General features: G+C 44.9%; 1 protein-coding gene and 1 long non-coding RNA gene across 2 annotated transcripts in view; one reads left to right on the top strand and one right to left on the bottom strand.

Annotated features, from left to right (window-relative positions):
* The window catches only part of LOC140723119 (E3 ubiquitin-protein ligase TRIM39-like), a 30,187-nt gene extending 24,704 nt beyond the window's left edge, over positions 1 to 5,483 (bottom strand). The window contains exons 1-3 of the mRNA XM_073037745.1: positions 5,357 to 5,483; positions 3,103 to 3,125; positions 2,897 to 3,015 (exon numbers count right to left, since the gene is read on the bottom strand). Coding sequence (XP_072893846.1) covers positions 2,897 to 3,015; positions 3,103 to 3,125; positions 5,357 to 5,464 — 250 coding nt within the window. The 5' untranslated portion in view covers positions 5,465 to 5,483. The remainder of the gene's footprint in view (positions 1 to 2,896; positions 3,016 to 3,102; positions 3,126 to 5,356) is intronic.
* Positions 1 to 18,738, top strand: part of LOC140723118 (uncharacterized) — a 198,729-nt gene extending 179,991 nt beyond the window's left edge. Inside the window, exon 2 of the long non-coding RNA XR_012097812.1 lies at positions 18,600 to 18,738. This is a non-coding gene — a long non-coding RNA (uncharacterized lncRNA). The remainder of the gene's footprint in view (positions 1 to 18,599) is intronic.
* Positions 18,739 to 19,300: the final 562 nt, after the last annotated feature.

Consider the following 19,300-nt stretch of genomic DNA (forward strand, 5'->3'; position numbering starts at 1 on the left):
GTGTCACACGTGATTGAGTTGTTCACATAAATAACTGTCTCGAAAGAGATTGGTTTCCTGGTTACTGAGGGAAATAACAACGTACATTGCTGAGGCTCTGACTACAATCTGCCAGTCCTTCCTGTGTATGTGTGTGAGGGAGCTTTGCCAGGCCGGTTATGCTGTGTGTGCTTCTCCCGAGATGAAATCTTGACCCATGTCAATGCTTGTTGGTGTGTCCGAGCTCATTCTCACAATGCTTCAATGTAGTGGTCTGATCACCATAAGACATAGGAGCAGAATTAGGCCATTTGCCCATCGAGTCTGCTCCGCCATTCAGTCATGGCTGATCCTTTTTTCCCTCCTCAGCCCCACTCCCTGGCCTTCTCCCCGTAACCTTTGATGCTGTGTCCAATCTAGAACCTATCAAGCTCTGCCTTAAATACACACAACAAGTTCCACAAATTCACCAGCCGCTGGCTCAAATTTGTTCACATTTGTTTTAAATAGATGCCCCTCCATCTTGAGGCTGTGCCCTCTTGTCCTAAACTCCACCACCATGGGAAACATCCTTTCCACATCTACTCTGTCTAGGACTTTCAACATTCGAAAGGTTTCAATGAGATCCCCCTTCATCTTTCTAAATTCCAGCGAGTACAGACACAGAGCTATCAAACGTTCCTCGTATGATAACCCTTTCATTCCTGGAATCATCCTTATGAAATGAACCTTCTGCAATGCCAGCACATCTTTTCTTAGATGAGGAGCCCAAGTTCACAATACTCAAGGTGAGGCTTCACCAGTGCCTTATAAAGCCTCAGCATCACATCCCTGCTCTTGAATTGAATGCTATCTAAACCCCTTGAATTGAATGCTAACATTGGATTTGCCTTCTTCACCACTGACCCTACCTGCAAGTTAACCTTTAGGGTGTTCTGCAGAATGACTGCTAAGTCCATTTTTCATATCAGCCTTTTGGGTTTTCTCCCCATTTGAAAAAAAAAATCTGCACATTATTTCTCCGACCAAAGTGCATGACCATGCATTTTCCAACATTGTATATCATTCGTCACTTTCTTTCACATTCTCCTCATCCAAGTCCTTGTGCAGCCTAACTGTTTCCTCAACACTACTGGCCCCTCCACCAACCTTCGTATCATCTGCAATCTTGGAAACAAAGCCATCTACTGTAAGACCAGAGGGTATGACTTCAGGATTGAAGGACGTCCTTTTAGAACTGAGATCCGGAGAAACTACTTTAGTCAGTATGAGGAAAATCTGTGGAATTTGTTGCCACAAGTGGCTGTTAAGGCCAAGTCATATTTAAGGCAGAGATATGTAGGTTCTTGATTAGCCAGGGCATCAAAGGGTATGGGGTGAAAGCAGGGGAGTGGGGATGACTTGAAGAATTGGATCTGCCCATGACTGAATGGTGGAGTAGACTCGATGGGCCGAATGGCCTGCTTCAGCTCCTATATCTTATCGTCTATTCCATCAGATACATCTTGATATATAGCACAAAATGATGGTGTCACTTTTGAAACATCATTACTAATGCCTTCACGATGTCTACTGCGACCTCTTTCAGAACACTAGGGTGCAGTTCGTCTGGTCTGGGTGACTTATGTACCTTTGGGTGAATTAGGTCTTTCAGCTTTTTGAGCACCTTTTCCCTTGCAGCAGTAACTGCACTCACTTCTCTTCCCTCGAACCCTTCAACACCGGTCACAGTGCTAGTGTCTTCCACGGTGAAGACTGGTGCAAAATATTTAGTATATCTGCCATCTCTTTATCCTGTGTTATTATATATCCAGCCTCATTTTCTAGCGATCCTATATCCACTCTCATGTCTGTTTTATTTTTTACAATACTTGAACAACAATTTGATATTGTTTGCTAACTTGTTTTACAAAGACGGGTGGGTAAAAAAGGCCCGAAGGATCATTGGAGACCCAAGTCCCCCAAGCACAAACTGTGCCAGTTGCTACCATCCGGGAAACGGTACTGTAGCGTAAAAGCCAGGAGCAACAGGCTCTGGGACAACTTCTTCAACCAGGCCATCAGACTGCTTAACTCGTGCTGAGATAACTGTATTTCTATGTTATATTAACCAGCATGTTATACATATTATTTATCACGAATTACTATAAATTGCACATTGCACATTTTGACAGAGATGGAACGTAAATATTTTTAATCCTCATTTCTAGTCTATTCAATTCAAAATCAATTCACATTTAATCTTTCCCCTCCCAATCATTCTTTTAGTTCCTCTCTGAAGATATTTAAAAGCTTCCCAACCCTCTGTCTTCATACTAATTTTTGCTTTGTTGTATGCCCTCTCTTTTGCTTTTACATTAACTTGTCTTCCCTTGTCAGCCACGGTTGTACTATTTTGCCATTTGAGTATTTATTTATTTTTGGAATACATCTATCCTTCACCTTCCTCATTTTCCCAGAAACTGACACCATTTCTGCTCTGCTCTCATCCCTGCCAGCATGTCCTTCCAATTTGCTTTGGCCAACTCCTCTCTAAGACCACTGTAATTTCTTTCACTTCGCTGAAATACTACAACATCAGACTTTACTTTCTCCTTATCAAATTTCAAGTTGAACTGAGTCATGTTGTGAGAACTGCCTCCTAAGATTTCTTTTAACTACTCACCTCAGGTTCAATACATAACACCCAATCCAGTAGAGCTGTTCCCCGAGTAGGCTCAACGACAAACTGCTTTAGAAAGCCATCACATTGCATTCTACAAACTCACTTTCCTGAGATCCATTACCAACCTGATTTGGGGTTGATGTGGAATAAACTTCAGTTCCCTTTCAGTCACTATTACAGCCAATCTTTGCCTTAAATCAACACTTAATTGCGTCTCATAAACAAGGAGAAATGAATCTTTGTAAGTTTTACCTCGCTTAATAGCATCAAGTGTTTCTCTCAGCAGTGTGTTCAACAAATAGGGGTGATCGAATTTTTCAACCGGCAGGGCCTCATCTGTCACTGACAATTCCTGGACATCGTCACTAACTCTGTAAATATTAAACTGGTGGTGATAAACTGGAATTTTAAACTATTTTACAAATCTGTGCAGGGTTTCGGTAAAGACCATGTCCTACCTCCTGTTCCGACAAGCTTCCTCCTGAAATAAATAAAACACAAATCTGATTAGACTTAGACTTACTGTCCATATCCTGAATTTCATCCAAATCATTACAAGGTGTTGAAAATTCCCACTCCCACAGTCACAAACACACACCAGCAATACAGAACCACGGGGTAAATTACAGGAAAAGTTTCTGAAATTTAGACCATTACTGAGAGGATGGAACTGACAGGAAAGACAGGACAGGCTGTGCATTATATCTGGATAAGACGTCAAAATGATAAAATGGAACAATTTAAGATCAGTGATGGATTTGATTGCGCGAAGGTGGAAAAAGTACCTCGATTATGGCTCACACGAGAGGACACAGGTGCTTGGAAGTAGTATGGAGGAGATGACCGGGGTAAGTGTTTTGGAATGGGTGGAATGAGCTGCCAGCAACGAAGGTGGAGCTGGATGCGATAGGGTCTTTCAAGAGATTCTACATAGGTACATGGAGCTTAGAAAAATAAAGAGCTATGGCTAACTGGAGGTAATTTCTGAAGTAAGTAGATGTTTGGCACAGAACTGTGGGCCAAAGAGACTGTATTGTGCTGGAGGTTTTCTTTGTTTCTATGTTTCGATTTATGGACAGACCTTCAGTCCAAGATAAAATGCCAGGTGGTTTTTAGTAAATCCCACGGAACGTTTCTGAAAGTTAAACCATTACTGAAAGGATGAAACTTAAGGGAAAGACAGGACAGGTTGTATTTTTTCAACCGGATAAGATGTCAGAATGATAAACTGGAACAATTTAAGACTAGTGATGGATTGGATTGTGTGAAGGTGGAGAAAATACCTAATTTGTGGCTAACACGAGAGGACACAATTTTAACGTGCTTGGAAGTAGGTCCTGAGGAGATGTCAGGGGTAAGTTTTTACGCAGAGAGAGGTGAATGCGTGGAATGGGCTGCCGGCAACGATGGTGGAGGTGGATGCGATAGGGTCTTTCAAGAGACTCCTACACAGGTACATGGAGCTTAGAAAAATAGAGAGCTATGGCTAACTCGAGGTAATTTCTAAAGTAAGTAGATGTTCGACACAGCATTGTGGGCCAAAGAGACTGTATTGTGCTGTAGGTTTTCTTTGTTTCTATGTTTCTATTTATAGGGAGACTTTCAGTCAAAGATAAAATACCAGGTGGTTTTTAATAAATCCCACAAGAAATTTTGCGAACAGGGTGTGGAACCCAGTGGCACAGGAGTTGTTGAAATGGAACAGCAGAGATTGAATGTAATGGGGAGGCAGGATAAACACGTGAGGGACCAGGGAGTTCAGGGCACTGTTGCTAGGTGCGGTGAGTAGGTGGCAGGACGATTGTGCAGAAGCGAAATTGGTAGAAGAGGAACTGAATGACCTGCTCATGACGGAGAATGGGACACAATCTCATGTAAAACTTATCCGAAAAAGTAAAGACAATGAAAGTTTCAGTAATCAATGGAAACCCGATATGGAGGATAGGCCTGATGTGTGGGTCACATTCTTTGTTCTCACTGATTGACAGAGAGACCCTCACACCCACAGCACCAGACACACTCACAGCTTGTGACTGGAACTGGGTGTTAATGGGAGTTTTGGAGGATATTTAATGTGGTAATTAAGGACACAATCAGCAGCTCTGTGTTATGATCAGAGTAAATCATTTCAGAAAAGATTACATCCTGTCCTGGGATGTACAGAAGTTGTGGAAGTCCAGTTTTGGGACAACAACAGCCCTGAATAGTTGCATCAATTGTCTGGTGAGAAACAGTTTACTGCCATTTGTAAATGCTGTGTGTAGGAGCAACACGTCTGTTTTCTATCTGCATTGTATTCTGTGTTATGTGTTTATTACGATAACCAGTCACGTGAGTGGGGACGTGGTAAAAGTGAAGGGAATAAGTTACGTATTCGTAATTTGTTCTGGGCTGATTTGATCCTGGGACTAGCAGATGCCATATCTTTTGCTGACAGATTCATTGAAGGATAATTTACGATTAATGATGCTGAAATCTCATCGCTTAACGACTGTATGTTGCTGATAAAGGATCGAATATCTATGTCCAACATTTTATAATGTCATTAGCGTAGTGATTGGAGGCTCGTCATGCAAGGAGAATACTCTGTGTGAGGACACCAGCAGCGGCAATTGATTTGGTAGAATTGGCCACTGTGCTGTGTTTATTTCAAATATACCACTGTTCATTTAGTTCAATTTGTCAGAAATAAATTAAAATTTAATCACTCACCTTGAGAAATATCACACCATCTTTTTGATCCATCTGCTCCTTTAACTTCAAGATTTTCTCCTGAATAAACCTAATATTCTCTTGAATCTCTCGAAGATATTTCTCCATTGGATTAAGAATCCTCTTCTCTTCTTCCCTGAGATCCCTGAGTAAGCTCTGCTCTTTCTCAGTGATAATCTGGCGCAGTTCAGCAAACTGGGATGTGATGTGGGTCTGAACAATGTGTGACTGTTCCTGTCGAATGTAAAGTGAAGATTAGTTTACTGCATTGATGTGTTGTATTTCCTGATGACATAAAAGTTACCATTCGGTCCATTCAGGTCGATACTACTTCTGAGACATTCCCGTCAACCCCATTTCCTCACGTTTTCCTGAAACCTATTCTCCCTCAATGACCCATTAACTCCCACCTGATTCACATACACCCTCCCCCAGCTTCACAGGGTTAATTGTAGTTAACCATTCATCCAGTATGTCCTTGGAATGTGTCTGAAACTGTCATGGCCACAGGGAGAGCATGCAAACTCCACACAGACAGCACCAGAGGTCAGGATCGAACCCAGGTCACTGGAGCTGCGATACTCGGCTATTCTGCATTAAATGGAGCAAAACTCGACAGTAATATCAGAAATTCCGCTCAGGAAGCCTCACCCGAACTCCGGAAATATTCTCTTTCTGTTGTTGCTCCTTTTCCTGGAAGTCTGATTTATTTTTTCTGAGAGAGTCTAAGGAAGATTTTAGCTGATCCTGGAAGTCAGAGAGTTAAGGTAATAGAAACAAAGATGCATCAAAAGAAACAGGTGATCAAACCCGATTATCACACAAAATGCCGGAGAAATTCAGTGAGTCAGGCAGCATCTATTCAAGGGAAATAAACAGTCGGTGTTTCGGGATGAGACCCTTCATCAGGACTGGGAAGGAATGGGACAGAAGCCAGAATAAAAAGATTGGGGATAAGAACCAGCAGACAGGTGACGGGTGAGACAACGTGAGGGGGAACGTGGGGGAGGGTGATGAAGTGAGAAGCTGGGAGGGGACAGGTGGAAGAGGTAAAGGGCTGGAGAAGAAGTAATCTAATACGAGAGGACAATCGACCAATGAAGAGACAGGAGGAACTGGGCTGTTTGCGGCCCTGAATGGTGAGGAGGGAGGAGGTTAGGAGTTAGGTGTAGCACTTGTCCCGCTTGCAGGTGTCAGTGCCAGGAGAGAGATCAGTGGGGAGGAGCGAGTGGATCAGGGCGATACAGGACGTGGACCGCGATCTGTATGGAGAACGGAGAGTTCGGGGTGCGGAGGTGGGCTGTGGGACGGAGAGATGCTAGAATCCCGTTGGAGATGGCAGAAGTTGCAGAGAATGATGTGTTGGTTATGGAGGCTCGTGTAATGGTATGCAGGAGAAAGGAAATGTTTTAAGTATTAAATTAACGTTTAGTTTTTACCTTGTAGATTTTAACAGCTTCTTTAATCGACCTGAAGCGGTGCTCTCTGTGTTCTTCCGCCACTGCACAGATCACACAGATCAGTGTCTCGTCCGTTTCACAAAACAGCTTCAGTTCTTCCTCATGTTCCTCGCAGTGATGTTTACTTTCATTCCCTTTCGGATTCAGGTTTAGATTTCGAGCTTTTTCAGCCAGATTTGCTAAGGCCCGATTCACCCTGAGGGTGCGGTCAGCAAACACCTCTGTACATTCCGGGCAGGAGTTTCTCTCCTCCCTTTCCCAACACCGCGTGATACAAGAGCGACAGAAGTTGTGTCCACACTCCAGTGACACCGGATCGGTGAAGAAATGCAGGCAGACAGGACAAATTGCCTCCTCGGTCCAACTCTCGGCCGGTCCTTTCGAAGCCATGTTAACTCCTGGCACTTCCTGATTCAGAATGCTTTCACTTTCGGGGAGCTGCTGATCCCCTGCAGTACCGCGATTGTCCACTACGCACGCTGCGGTCTCAGGGAATGAACATTCTGCTGTTGGATGCGTTCAGTGGAAATTCTGGCTATTTCCATGTTAGTGTGGGATCAAAAACAAATTAAACAGGGAAAAGATAAGAAAACGCCCAATGGACTGTCTAAGCCCGGCTACGAGCGTAGGTGAGTTGGCCATATGCCCAGCAACCCCATCTCGTAAACACCTAGAGCGACAAAAAACGTTAGCTGAATGTCCAAAGGCCCCTTCGCTCCGATCGGAAGGACCTTCCCCTGTAAGACGATTGAAGTCGTGTGATCATCCTCGGCCTGGACAGGGGACTCTGGCGAGCTGCTGCTGGCGGTCTGTTCCGCATTAGGTGTGATGGGTTAAGAAGAAGCAGAACAGAAGTGAAGCCAGAGAGGAGAGCCTGGTTCAGTCTACTGTATAAGGCAGGGCTGAAAGGGGCAAATTCTGAACAGAGAGGCACAAGAGACTGCGGATGCTGGAATCTCGAATGAGAAACATGATGCTGGGGGAACTGAGCGGGTCAGGCAGAATCTATGGAGAGGAATGTACAATCGACTTTCCGGGTCGAGATCCTTCATCTGAACTGTCTCAACCCGAAATGTCGATTCTCCATTTCCCTCCACAGATGCTGCTCAACCCGCTGAGTTCCTCCAGCAGTTGGTTTTTTTTTAAATCTTTCTGCAGGTCTAAGAGAGTCAGAGTGGAGTGTAAAACGGTGAATAAGTAAACAGTGAAAACATGTCATTAAACTGGGGATGCGGAGAGAATATTGTGCTGTGAGGAGAGAGATGCAGTGGCGATGACCGACCTGTGGTTGCAGGAAAAAGCACAGGACTGGACATTCTATGTCACAGGGTGGAAAATGTTATTTTTTCGTTGAGGTCCTGATTTCAACTGCCCTTCGTGAGAAAAACTTCGTGACATGACCCATGTCCGTCCCGTCTCCAATAGAAGGCCTGGTCTTCTTCACTCTGGATACAGATCAGATGTAGATACTTTTTTTGCATCAAAATAAGCTTTGTATAAAATATTTAGAATGATAAAACTTTCCAATACCTTTACCCAATGAATTTACATTCGTTGTCTATGGGGTATTCTGTTGTCTGTTGTCGCTCATGTGCCCCCTGGGGTGTTGTACAATAATTGAGAGGCTTCCTCAGCCAACCCGGCCTCTCTCAGTCGAGTAGTAGAGGGACCCGATAGTTCCAATGGTGTCCCAGTAGTCTGGAATGTGCATTCCTGTATGACAGGGTGTGGTGAACTACACGCCCCCCATGCTGACAGCTCCTGTGGCTCCTCCCACTGACCCCTATATAAAGGCGATTGGAGGCACTGCTCCGCCCTCAGTCTCCAGGATGTTGTGTGGTGGTCGCTTGCTGCTGACGGTGCTTTCTTCCAGCCAATAACAGCTTACCTTGACTCACGTCTCCGAGAGTTATTGATGGTGCATCACAGGGGTTCCCAACATTTTGTGCCAAAGACCAATACCAGTAACCGTGGACCCCAGGCTGGGTACCGCTGCTCTCCAGACATCTCGGTGTGATGGCAGTCCAACAAGTTTCGGACGTCTTTCCCCGAGTTGACGATATTCCAGCAGCACTCGCTGTCCGTTTTTCTGTGCATCCTGGGAACAGCCCGAGGATCAGTGAGCTTTCTGTCACACAGCTGCTGTGGCACAGGCCCTTGCATCTTTCTCCACAGATCTTCGCCAGCCCACAGTCCGCAAAGAGGCGAGTGACCGTCTCGTCTCTACGGCAGTAATCTCGGGGCAGGACGCTGTGGGAGTGATCTCCGGGCATGCAGCAAGGATCAGACTGGGAGGGGCTCTCTCGTCTCCACTGCAGTAATCTCGGGGCAGCGCGCTGTGGGAGTGATCTCCGGGCATGCAGCAAGGATCAGACTGGGAGGGACTCTCTCGTCTCCACTGCAGTAATCTCGGGGCAGCGCGCTGTGGGAGTGATCTCCGGGCATGCAGCTAGGATCAGACTGGGAGGGACCCTCTCGCCGCCAGACAGGCGAGGTCTTGCTGCCTGTTGGTGAGATCTGGTGAGGAGGCATTCTGCTAGATGGTCTGGACTGTCTGCTCAGGGAACCACTCCACTGTGTCCATCCAGTCCTTCTCCTGCGGTAACTGCAGGACATTCCGTGCTGACCACTGTCTGGTGTTCTTGTGGTCAAAGCTGCTGGTCTGAAAGAACTGTCACCAATTTCGTTAACACAAGGTTCACATGGAGAAGCTTCCTGATTGAGACAGACACAGTCTCACAGGGTATTTACAGGGTAGGGGCAGAAATGATGTTTCTCCTGGCTGGGCAGTGGATCCCGGGGTCACAGACTCAAAATCCGAGGTCACCTCAGCAGGACTGAGATGAGGAGAAATTTCCGCAACACAGTGCAGTGAATATTTGGAGTTTTCTCCACAAGTTTCATAAATTAAACTTTCATATTTAGGGGCTCGGCGATGTTGGGAACGTTGCAGAAAAGTGGCGCTGAGGTCAAAGATCAGACATGTTCTGAATGAGGGACAGAACAGTGCAACGGGCCGAATGGCCACGCCTGCTCCTGTTTCTGATTTTCTAAATCACGAGTTGACCTTTCCGCCTTGTTCTCCCTTGGCCTTCATCCTGTCGGATTGCACAGGGGAGCGGTGAGAGCTCCGGAGATCCATCAGCAGCCGCTGCGGTTATTTCATGCTCTTGTTATTTATCCTGTTTCTCCATATTTGCATTTGCACTGTTTGTTACCTTCAGCACTCTGGCTGATCTTTCACTGCCTGCTTCTGTTATGGTTACTATTCTATACCTTTTCTAAGTATGTCCGCAGGAAAATGCTTCTGGGGGTTGTATGTGGTGACTTATCTGTACTCTGATAATAAAATTTGAGTTTCGGGGATTTTCCTTTGATTCTGAGAACAAACTGTGACTGACATCTCCAGCTCCCAGCAGCAGGCCGTTCTCACACACACACAGCCAATCAGCGACCAGTGCTGGGAGACGGATGCTCCCATTGGCTGAGGGGTGTCAGTGGGCGGGACGCTGAGCGCCCGGCCCGGCCGGAGTTTGGGACCGGGACCGAGTGAGACCGGAGACCGGGAGCTGCGCCTTGGGTTTCGGCTGCACCACCCGCGGGTCGTGAATCCTTTCGAAGGCTGAGCTGAAGAGACCGGCAGAGATTCCGTGAGATGTTTCAGCTACACGGAGGGTGCCCGGCCTTTCCCCGCCGAGGATCGGGGCCTGTTGTCTGGAGTTGTCTCCCAGACCCGTCCCTTCCTGCTGGGAGACGGGAGATGCCCCGCTGCGGCTGCCGATGGATCTCCGGATCTCTCACCGCTCCCCTGTGCAATCCGAACGGCTGAAAACCAAGGGAGAACAAGGCGCAAAGGTAAACTCGTTGCGCCTATTCCACCCTTTCCTCAGAATAGCCCTTTCTTTTTAAATCTTTTTATTGATTTTAAACAAACTTAAATGAAACATGATACAAAGAGCTTGAGAGTACATAACGAATAGGTTAAGGTATAAATACAAATAGATGATATTAACCTCCCAAGCTCATAGTGGTTACAAAAAATGGAGAAAATAAGAAACCCTCTCCCCCCAAAAAAATGAAAAAATCCTAACCGACATGGGACATCGGCCATCAATTATACACAGTAGCGTCAATAACTCCGCACCTCCATCCAAATAATATCTTTCCAATAATTTTGCAAATAGGGGCAAGACCAGAACATGTGGGTCAATGAAGGGACTTCAGAATGACATCTGTCACTGGGTGGATTAACATAAGAATAAAATCGAGCGAGTTTATCCTTGGACATGTGAGCCCTATGAACAACCTTAAATTGTATTAGGCATGTTTAGCACAAATAGAAGAAGAATTGACTAATTGTAAAATTTTCTCCCACTGCTTTGTGGGTATAAGACAGTGAACTTCTTTTTCCCATTCCTTCTTAATTATTTCTGATACTCCTGGCTGTATTTTCATGATCATATGATAAATGATGGCTACTTAACCCTTATGGCAAGGATTCAGAGCTAGAATTTTTTCTGTAATGTCCATTGGACATAATTTCAGAAAATACTAACATTCAAGAAATTTCTAACTTGCAAGTATCTAAAAAAAATGAGTTTTAGGTTGGATAGCTGTTCAAAGGACATAAAACTGTTATCTAAAATTAGATCACAAAAACATGTTATACCTTTTGTTTTCCATAACACAAAGGCTTGGTCCATAAAAGAGGGCTGGAAAAAGAAGTTAGATTATTCAAGCCAAAGAATTTACGAAATTGAAACCATATTCTTAATGTATGTTTAACTATAGGATTAGTTATTTGTTTATTCGGTTTAGATAAAGCTAAAGGAAGCGAAGATCCTAAAATAGAAAACAATGAGAAGTCTTGTACAGATTTACACTCCAAATTTACCCATTGTGGGCAAGGTACTATGACCGATTCTTGTGTCCAAAATATTAAATATTGAATATTAACTGCCCAAAATTAAAATCTCAGGTTTGGCAAAGCAAAACCACCTTATTTCTTAGGCTTCTGTAAATATTTTTCACTTAATCTAGGATTTTTATTATGCCACATACGAGGATATTTTGGAGTCAATAATATCAAAAAAAGATTTAGGAATAAAACTTGGTAATGCTTGGAGAAATATAAAAATTTGGGTAATACTATCATCTTGATAGTATTAATTCGACCAACCAATGACAGAGATAATGGGGACCACCTGGTAACAAGTTGCTTCATTTGTTCAATTAAAGGTAAAAAATTAACTTTAAATGAACCCTTATGTTTCTTGGTAATTTTAATACCCAAATAAGTAAAATGATCTGTGACAACTTTAAATGGTAAGTGTTTATAAATTGGAACTTGCATAATTAATGGAAATAATTCACCCTTATTAAAATTCAGTTTGCAGCCAGAAAAGCTACTAAACTGAGCAAGCAAGGCTGAAATAGCAGGAATAGATATCTCAGGGTCAGATATGTATAGTAACAAATCATCAGCATATAATGATAACTTATAAGTCCCTTAACCACAGGCAATACCAAAAATATTAGGAGATTCACGAATGGCAACGGCTAAAGGTTCCAAAGCAATGTCAAATAATAGAGGACTTAAAGGGCAGCCTTGCCTCGTACCACGGGACAACTGAAAAAAAGGAGATCTTTGATTATTGGTAAGAACTGAAGCCAAAGGTTTATAATACATTAATTTAATCCATGATATAAATTTCAATCTAAAAGGACATCATAAAAAGATCGTGGTAATTTACCTACAGTTAACGCATCTTTATAAATTTTACAAAGCCAAGGAGAGAGTATAGAAGAAAAGGATTTTAAAAATTCAGCAGTATAACCGTCCGGATCAGGGGCTTTAGCTGAATTCATTGAAAAAGGGAGTGGGTTCCCCTTTCCAGACCCTGCCCAGGGACTTGTGCCACTCCTCAGGGTTATATATGGAACCTCTCGGACAGGGACAGGGAGTGGGTTCCCCTTTCCAGACCCTGACCAGGGACTTGTGCCACTCCTCAGGGTTATATATGGAACCTCTCGAACAGGGATAGGGAGTGGGTTCCCCTTTCCAGACACTGACCAGGGACTTGTGCCACTCCTCAGGGTTATATATGGAACCTCTCGGACAGGGATAGGGAGTGGGTTCCCCTTTCCCAGGCAGAAGCCCGAAGGTGACCTTGAGCCACCAGAGGGGCTGATGTAATACAAGCCATGGCACGGTGGGTCACTGAGGTAAGGGAACCCATTTGAATGACAGCCCAACTGCATGCGGATGTTTGTGAATTTACCCGATAACTACAGAAAAAAGGAGAATCCCTTGCGTACTTTATAGCTCGTTTTAAGGATACGTGAGAGTCCAATGCCGGCAAACCCCTGGACAGATCAGTATGTCCAGCTGGCAGTGCAGACTTTTCTAAACTGTCTCAGACCCAAGCCTGCCCACTCCTTTAAGTTAACTAATCTCAATTCGCTGTGTCAGACCTGGCCCCGGGTGACATAAATTCTGATGAATATGGAGCGCAATTGACTCTTTAAATGGACTGGGGAAAAGCGAGAGTGTGCGCAGAGAACCGGTAGTTAGGAGATGGAGTTCGGGTCCCGACGAAGAACCCAGAACGAGAGGCAGAATCGTGCGGACAGTGCAGATGAAGAGGACACTTGGCTAAGGACAGAAACGGGGTTTGTAGAAAGAGGGGTCATTGGGCCAGAGATTGTCGCACTGCAATCACAGACAAGAATAATAAGAGGCAGGAAGAGAGCCTGGATGACAGTGATACTCGACGGAGTAACACATTTACGCTCCACAATCCCTTTGGTCCCGGATAGGGCAGGCCAGAGGGGACGGATCACAGTGATACTCGACAGAGTACCACATTTACTCTCCTCAATCCCTTTGGTCCCGGATAGGGCAGGCCAGAGGGGACGGATCACAGTGATAATCGACAGAGTACCGCATTTACTCTCCACAATCCCTTTAGTCCCGGATAGGGCAGGCCAGAGGGGACGGATCACCATGATACTCGACAGAGTACCACATTTACTCTCCACAATCCCTTTGGTCCCGGATAGGGTAGGCCAGAGGGGACGGATCACAGTGATACTCGACAGCGTACCACATTTACTCTCCACAATCCCTTTGGTCCCGGATAGGGCAGTCCAGAGGGGACGGATCACAGTAATATTCGACAGTGTACCACATTTACTCTCCAGAATCCCTTTTGTCCCGGATAGGGCAGGCCAGAGGGGACGGATCACAGTGATACTCGACAGAGTACCACATTTTCCCTCCACAATCCCTTTGGTCCCGGATAGGGCAGGCCAGATGGGACGGCGATACAGGCGGCTGTGATCAGGTTCACCACACAGGCAGGCTCTTTTCTCACTGCTGTAATCAGGTCGAAGGTACGAGAGCCTCAGGACTCGCCTCACCAGGGTCAGGAACAATTACTACACCTCAACCATCAGGCTGTGGAACAACGCAGGATAACTGCACTCACCTGCTGTCCATAGAGTTGCTCCCACAACAAATCATCGTACTGGGACTGTCTCAAAATGAGTGAAATAAGAGGTGGTTAGACAGAGTCAGATCACATTCCTGTCTCAGAATTAGAGAAATACAATCTCACAGGATATTTACAGCAGAAGAACTGGAATGATGTTTCCCATAAGGTGTGGAACCAGCGCTCACAGACTCAAAATCCGAGGACAACTCAGCAGGAATGAGATGAGGAGAAATTTCCTCACCCAGAGTGCAGTGAATCATTGCAATTATCTCCACAAGGTTTCTAAATTGAAACCTTGAATCATTCCTTCTCTCTTTCAGATTTTCTGAAACACGAGTTTACCTTTGCGCCTCACTGATTCTTGTCCTGTCAGATTGAACAGGGAAGCGCTGAGAGCACCGGACATCTATCGGCAGCCGCTGCGGTTATTTCATGTTCTCATTGTTTATTTGCATTGGCGAAGTTTGTTGTCTTCGGCACTCTGGTTGATCTTTCACTGATCCAGATATAGTTACCATTCTGTAGCTTTGCTCTTTATGTTTGTAGGAGTTGTATGTGGCGACTTATACGTATTGTGTTAGTTTTTGGAATAGTCGCTTGGGGAATCTGAGGTGGAGGAGTATTTGGGGCTTATTTAAAATTATACATAGATATTATCCAACCAATGTTTATTTGACAAGGGTTAATTCTGATATTGAAACTAACTGTTCTTTTTGTGGTTTATATCCAGAGGATTTATTTCATCGGTTTTGGGATTGTGAATGTGTTAAAACATTTTGGGTTGATGTTTGTCAATTTATAGATCAATATATTAACGTGGATTTTACTTTTTGTTTTCAAAATGTCTCATTCGGGTTTACTAATAACACCAAATCTCATAGGGATCATTTCTTTATCATAAATCTTTTGTTAATTTGCAGCAAATTTTATATCCATAAATGCAATCACAGCAATAAGAAACCTTCATTTAGATTTTTACCTCAGACTTCAAACTATACGTTTATACTCTGAAAACTTCCCATAACCAGAAAGCTGTAACGACTGTACAAATCTGTCAACGTTTTGGGTTATGTCTGCAAATGTTCCTGTTTTGTGACTCCTCTTAGATACAGTTCTTTCTGTCCAACAGTATTTAGAGCGGATTTCCTTGTTTATTTGTATGTTTAAAGTTAATGGTTATATATTGGTTGCTGCTTTTGTGTGACTCCCTGGCTTTCTTAGCATATGTTTAGTGTTTCTGTTTTTGTTTGTGTTTAATAAAAATTTAAAGAAAATAATAATAAAATTTACTTTGAACTTTGAACCTCGGGGAACTTGCTTTGATTCTGAGAACAACAGTGACTGACATCTCTGGCTCCCGGTAGCAGCCCGCACTCGGATACACTCACAGCCAATCAGAGAACAACACTGGGAGACTCTTGCCTCCATTGGCTGAGGAGTGTCAGTGGGCGGGACGCTGGGCGGACCGAAGTTTGGAATCGGGAACGAGTGGACCCCGTGAGAGACCCGAGATTGGGAGCAGCTCCCCGGGCAAAGGCTGCAACAGCGGCCGGAGTTTTGAATCCTTCCGATGGCGGAGGTGAAGAGACGGGCGGAGATTCCGTGAGATGTTTCAGCCTCACAGAGGGAGCCTGGTCTTTCCCCGCCGTGGATCGGGGCCTATTGTCCGGAGTTTCCTCCCACTCCCACAGTCTCCTGCTGCTGTGATACGGGAGCTGGCCTGCAGCGGCTGCCGATGGAATTCCGGTGCTGTGAGCGCTCCCCTGTGCAAAAGGACAGGCTGAAGGTCTCGGGAGAACCAGGCGCAAAAGGTAAACTCGGACTAGAGAACAAAAAGAAACTGAGCGGCCATTCGGCCCTTTGCGTCTGTTCTGCCTTTCACTCAGAACTTGCCTGGTATTCGACCTCAGCGCCACTTTCGCGCAACGTTCCCTGCATCGCAGAGCCCCAAAATTTGTCCTTCGAATTTAGAAACCTTGTGGAGAAAATTCCAAAGATCCGCTGCCTTCTGGGTGAGGAGATTTCTCCTCATCTCAGTCCTGCTGAGGTGATCTCGGATTCTGTGACCCCCATTCCTCACCACAGCCAAAGGAAACATCATTCCTGCCTCTATCCTGTCAATACCCTGTGAGACTGTGTTCTGTCTCAGTCAGACGGCCTTTTATTTCTCTAATTTTGAGACAGCCCCGGTCAGTATAATCTCTCCGAGGACACTACCTCACCTCCTAAATCAATCTGGGAAATCTCTTCATTCCCTTCATCCCACAGGCTGACTCCGGGAGGGAGACCGGACCTGTGCACAGTGTTCCATGTACGCTCTCACCAGGACCCCATATACCTTCAGAGGAGATCTTTATTCTTCTATTCAAACCTTCCTTCCCATTCAAAGCTCTTCATTTAATATCGAACTCAAACAATGAACAGACACAACACAGCCTCAGCCATGAATTTAAAGGGCAGGTGTTGCAACAGTTTGAGCTTCATACCGGGGGCCACGGAGCAAGCAGGGTGTCACAAAGGGAGGAATGTGGGAGTGTTGTATGTCTGAGCCCAGCTGTGTGTGTTTGTGTATCAGAATCAGGTTTAATATCACCGGCATATGTGGTGAAATTTGTTCCTTTGTGTCTGCAGTACACTGCAATATTTGGTAATAAAAACTACAGATTACAATTAGTATGTGTAAAATTATATTTAAAATGTGGTGCAAAACGAGAGGGAAAATACTGAGGGGGTGTTCATGGGTTCTTTGTCCATTCAGAAATCTGACAGTGGGGAAGAAGCTTTTCCTGAACCGGTGAGTGTGTCTTCAGGCCCCTGTACATCCTCCTTGATGGTAGCAATGAGAAGAGGTCATGTCCTGGGTGATGGGGGTCCTTAATGATCGATGCCACCTTTTTGTGGCATCATCTTTTGAATGTGTCCTGGATGCTGTGGAGTCCAGTGCCCATGAAGTAGCTGGCTGAGTTTACAACTTTCTGCAGCATTTACCGATCCTGTGCAGTGGCCTCTCCACACCAGACAGTGATGCAACCAGTTAGAATGCTCTCCAAAGGACATCTGTAGAAATTTGCAAGTGTCTTTATTAACAGATCGATTCCCCTCAATCTCCGAATGAAATATAGCCGATATTGTGCCTTCATTGTAACTGCATCAATATGTTGGGCCCAGGATAGTTCCTCAGAGATGTTGACAGGCAGGAAATGGAAACTGCTCACCCTTTTCACTTCCGATCCCACGATGAGGACTGGTGTGTGTTCCCTCGACTTCCCCTTCCTGAATCCACAATCAATTCATGATGCTGAGTGCAAGGTTGTTGCTGCGACACCACTCAACTTGCTGATCTATCTCACTCCTGTGCTCCTCCTCGTCACCATCTGAAATTCCAGCAACAATAGTTGTGTCATCAGCAAGTTTATAAATGAGCCTCGACACACAGACGTGGTGTAGAGAGAGTAGAGCTTTGGCCGAGCACGCATCGTTGAGGTGTGCCAGTGTTGATTGTCAGCAAGGAAGAGATGTTATTTCTGATCCACACAGACTGTGGTCTCCTGGTGCGGATCCAGTTGCAGAAGGAGGTACAGAGGCCCAGGTTTTGGAGCTTGTTGACTACAATTGAGGGTCCGATTGTGTTGAACGCTGAGCTGATATCAGCAGCCGATATTGCTTTTATCCTGGTGATCTAAGGCCGAGTGTGAGCCAGTGAGAATTGTTGACAGATTGTGGCGATTGGCAAATTGCAGTGGGACCCTGCACACAGACTGAAGTTGATTGACCATGACCAACCCCTCAAAGCACTTCATCACAGTAGTGAGCGTCACTGGGCGATAGTCCTTGAGGCAGGTCACCCTGGTATTTTTGGGCACTGGTATGATTGTCAACGTTTTGAAGTGTGTGTGTGTGTGTGTGTGTGTGTGTGTGTGTGTGTGTGTGTGTGTGTGTGTGTGTGTGTGTGTGTGTGTGTGTGTGTGTGTGTGTGTGTGTGTGTGTGTGTGTGTGTGTGTCTACGTGTGTTCGCACGCTTGAGCAGAGAGACAGAGTATTTGAGGCTTTCCAGTTCGATGCAGGAATATTTCCAGTAATTGGTGTGCCTCGAAAGACGGGTCACAGTGTTGGGCGGACCATTCAGATCAGAACAAAATAATTTACCCAGCAGACTGAGCTCACACCCTGCTCTTGTGTTTCAGAGAGTTATTTACAAATTGAAATGTACAATTTAAAATGTGCAAAGTAAATTTATTATCAAAGTATAATAAATAATCCTAGGATTTGATTATATTTTATATTCAGTAAACTGCAAAACCATTATAAGATGAATGAAATATCGCCCCTAACAGGACAAACAAAACAACCATGTGCAAAAGACAACAAAATTCAAATACAAAAAAAAACCTGATAAATAACCCAGAAATAAACATCAAGAACATGAGATGAAGAGTTGTTGATTGTGTCCATCGGTTGTGGGAACAGTTTCGTGATGGGGCAAGTTAATTTGAGTAAAATGATCCCTTCTTGTTCAGGACCTGTTGGTTGAGTGTAATAACTGTTCCTGAACCTGGGGTTGAGGCTCCTGAGGCTCATGCACCTTCTTCCTGATGGCAGCATTGAGAAGAGAGCATGGCCTGGGTGGTGGGGGTCCATGATGGTGGATGCTGATTTCCTGCGACAGCACTCCACAGAGATGTGCTCAGTTGTGAGGAGAGTTTTACCCGTGATGTACTGGGCCATATCCACTATTTCTAGTCGGATTTTCCTTTCAAGGGCTTTGGTGTTTCCATACCAGGCCATGATGCAACCACTGAACATGCTCCCCACCACACATCTGTCGAAGTTTGTCAGGGTTTTAGATGTCATTCTGAATCTACGCAAGCTTCTATACAAGGGACAGACAGTTCCTGCTTTCTTGTAATTGCACTTGTGTCCCGGGCTCGGGACAGATCCTCTGAAATGTTAACACTGTGGAATTTAAAGTTGCTGAACGTCTCCACCTT

This window comes from Hemitrygon akajei, unplaced genomic scaffold (genome assembly GCF_048418815.1).
Source record: "Hemitrygon akajei unplaced genomic scaffold, sHemAka1.3 Scf000101, whole genome shotgun sequence".
NCBI lineage: Eukaryota > Metazoa > Chordata > Chondrichthyes > Myliobatiformes > Dasyatidae > Hemitrygon > Hemitrygon akajei.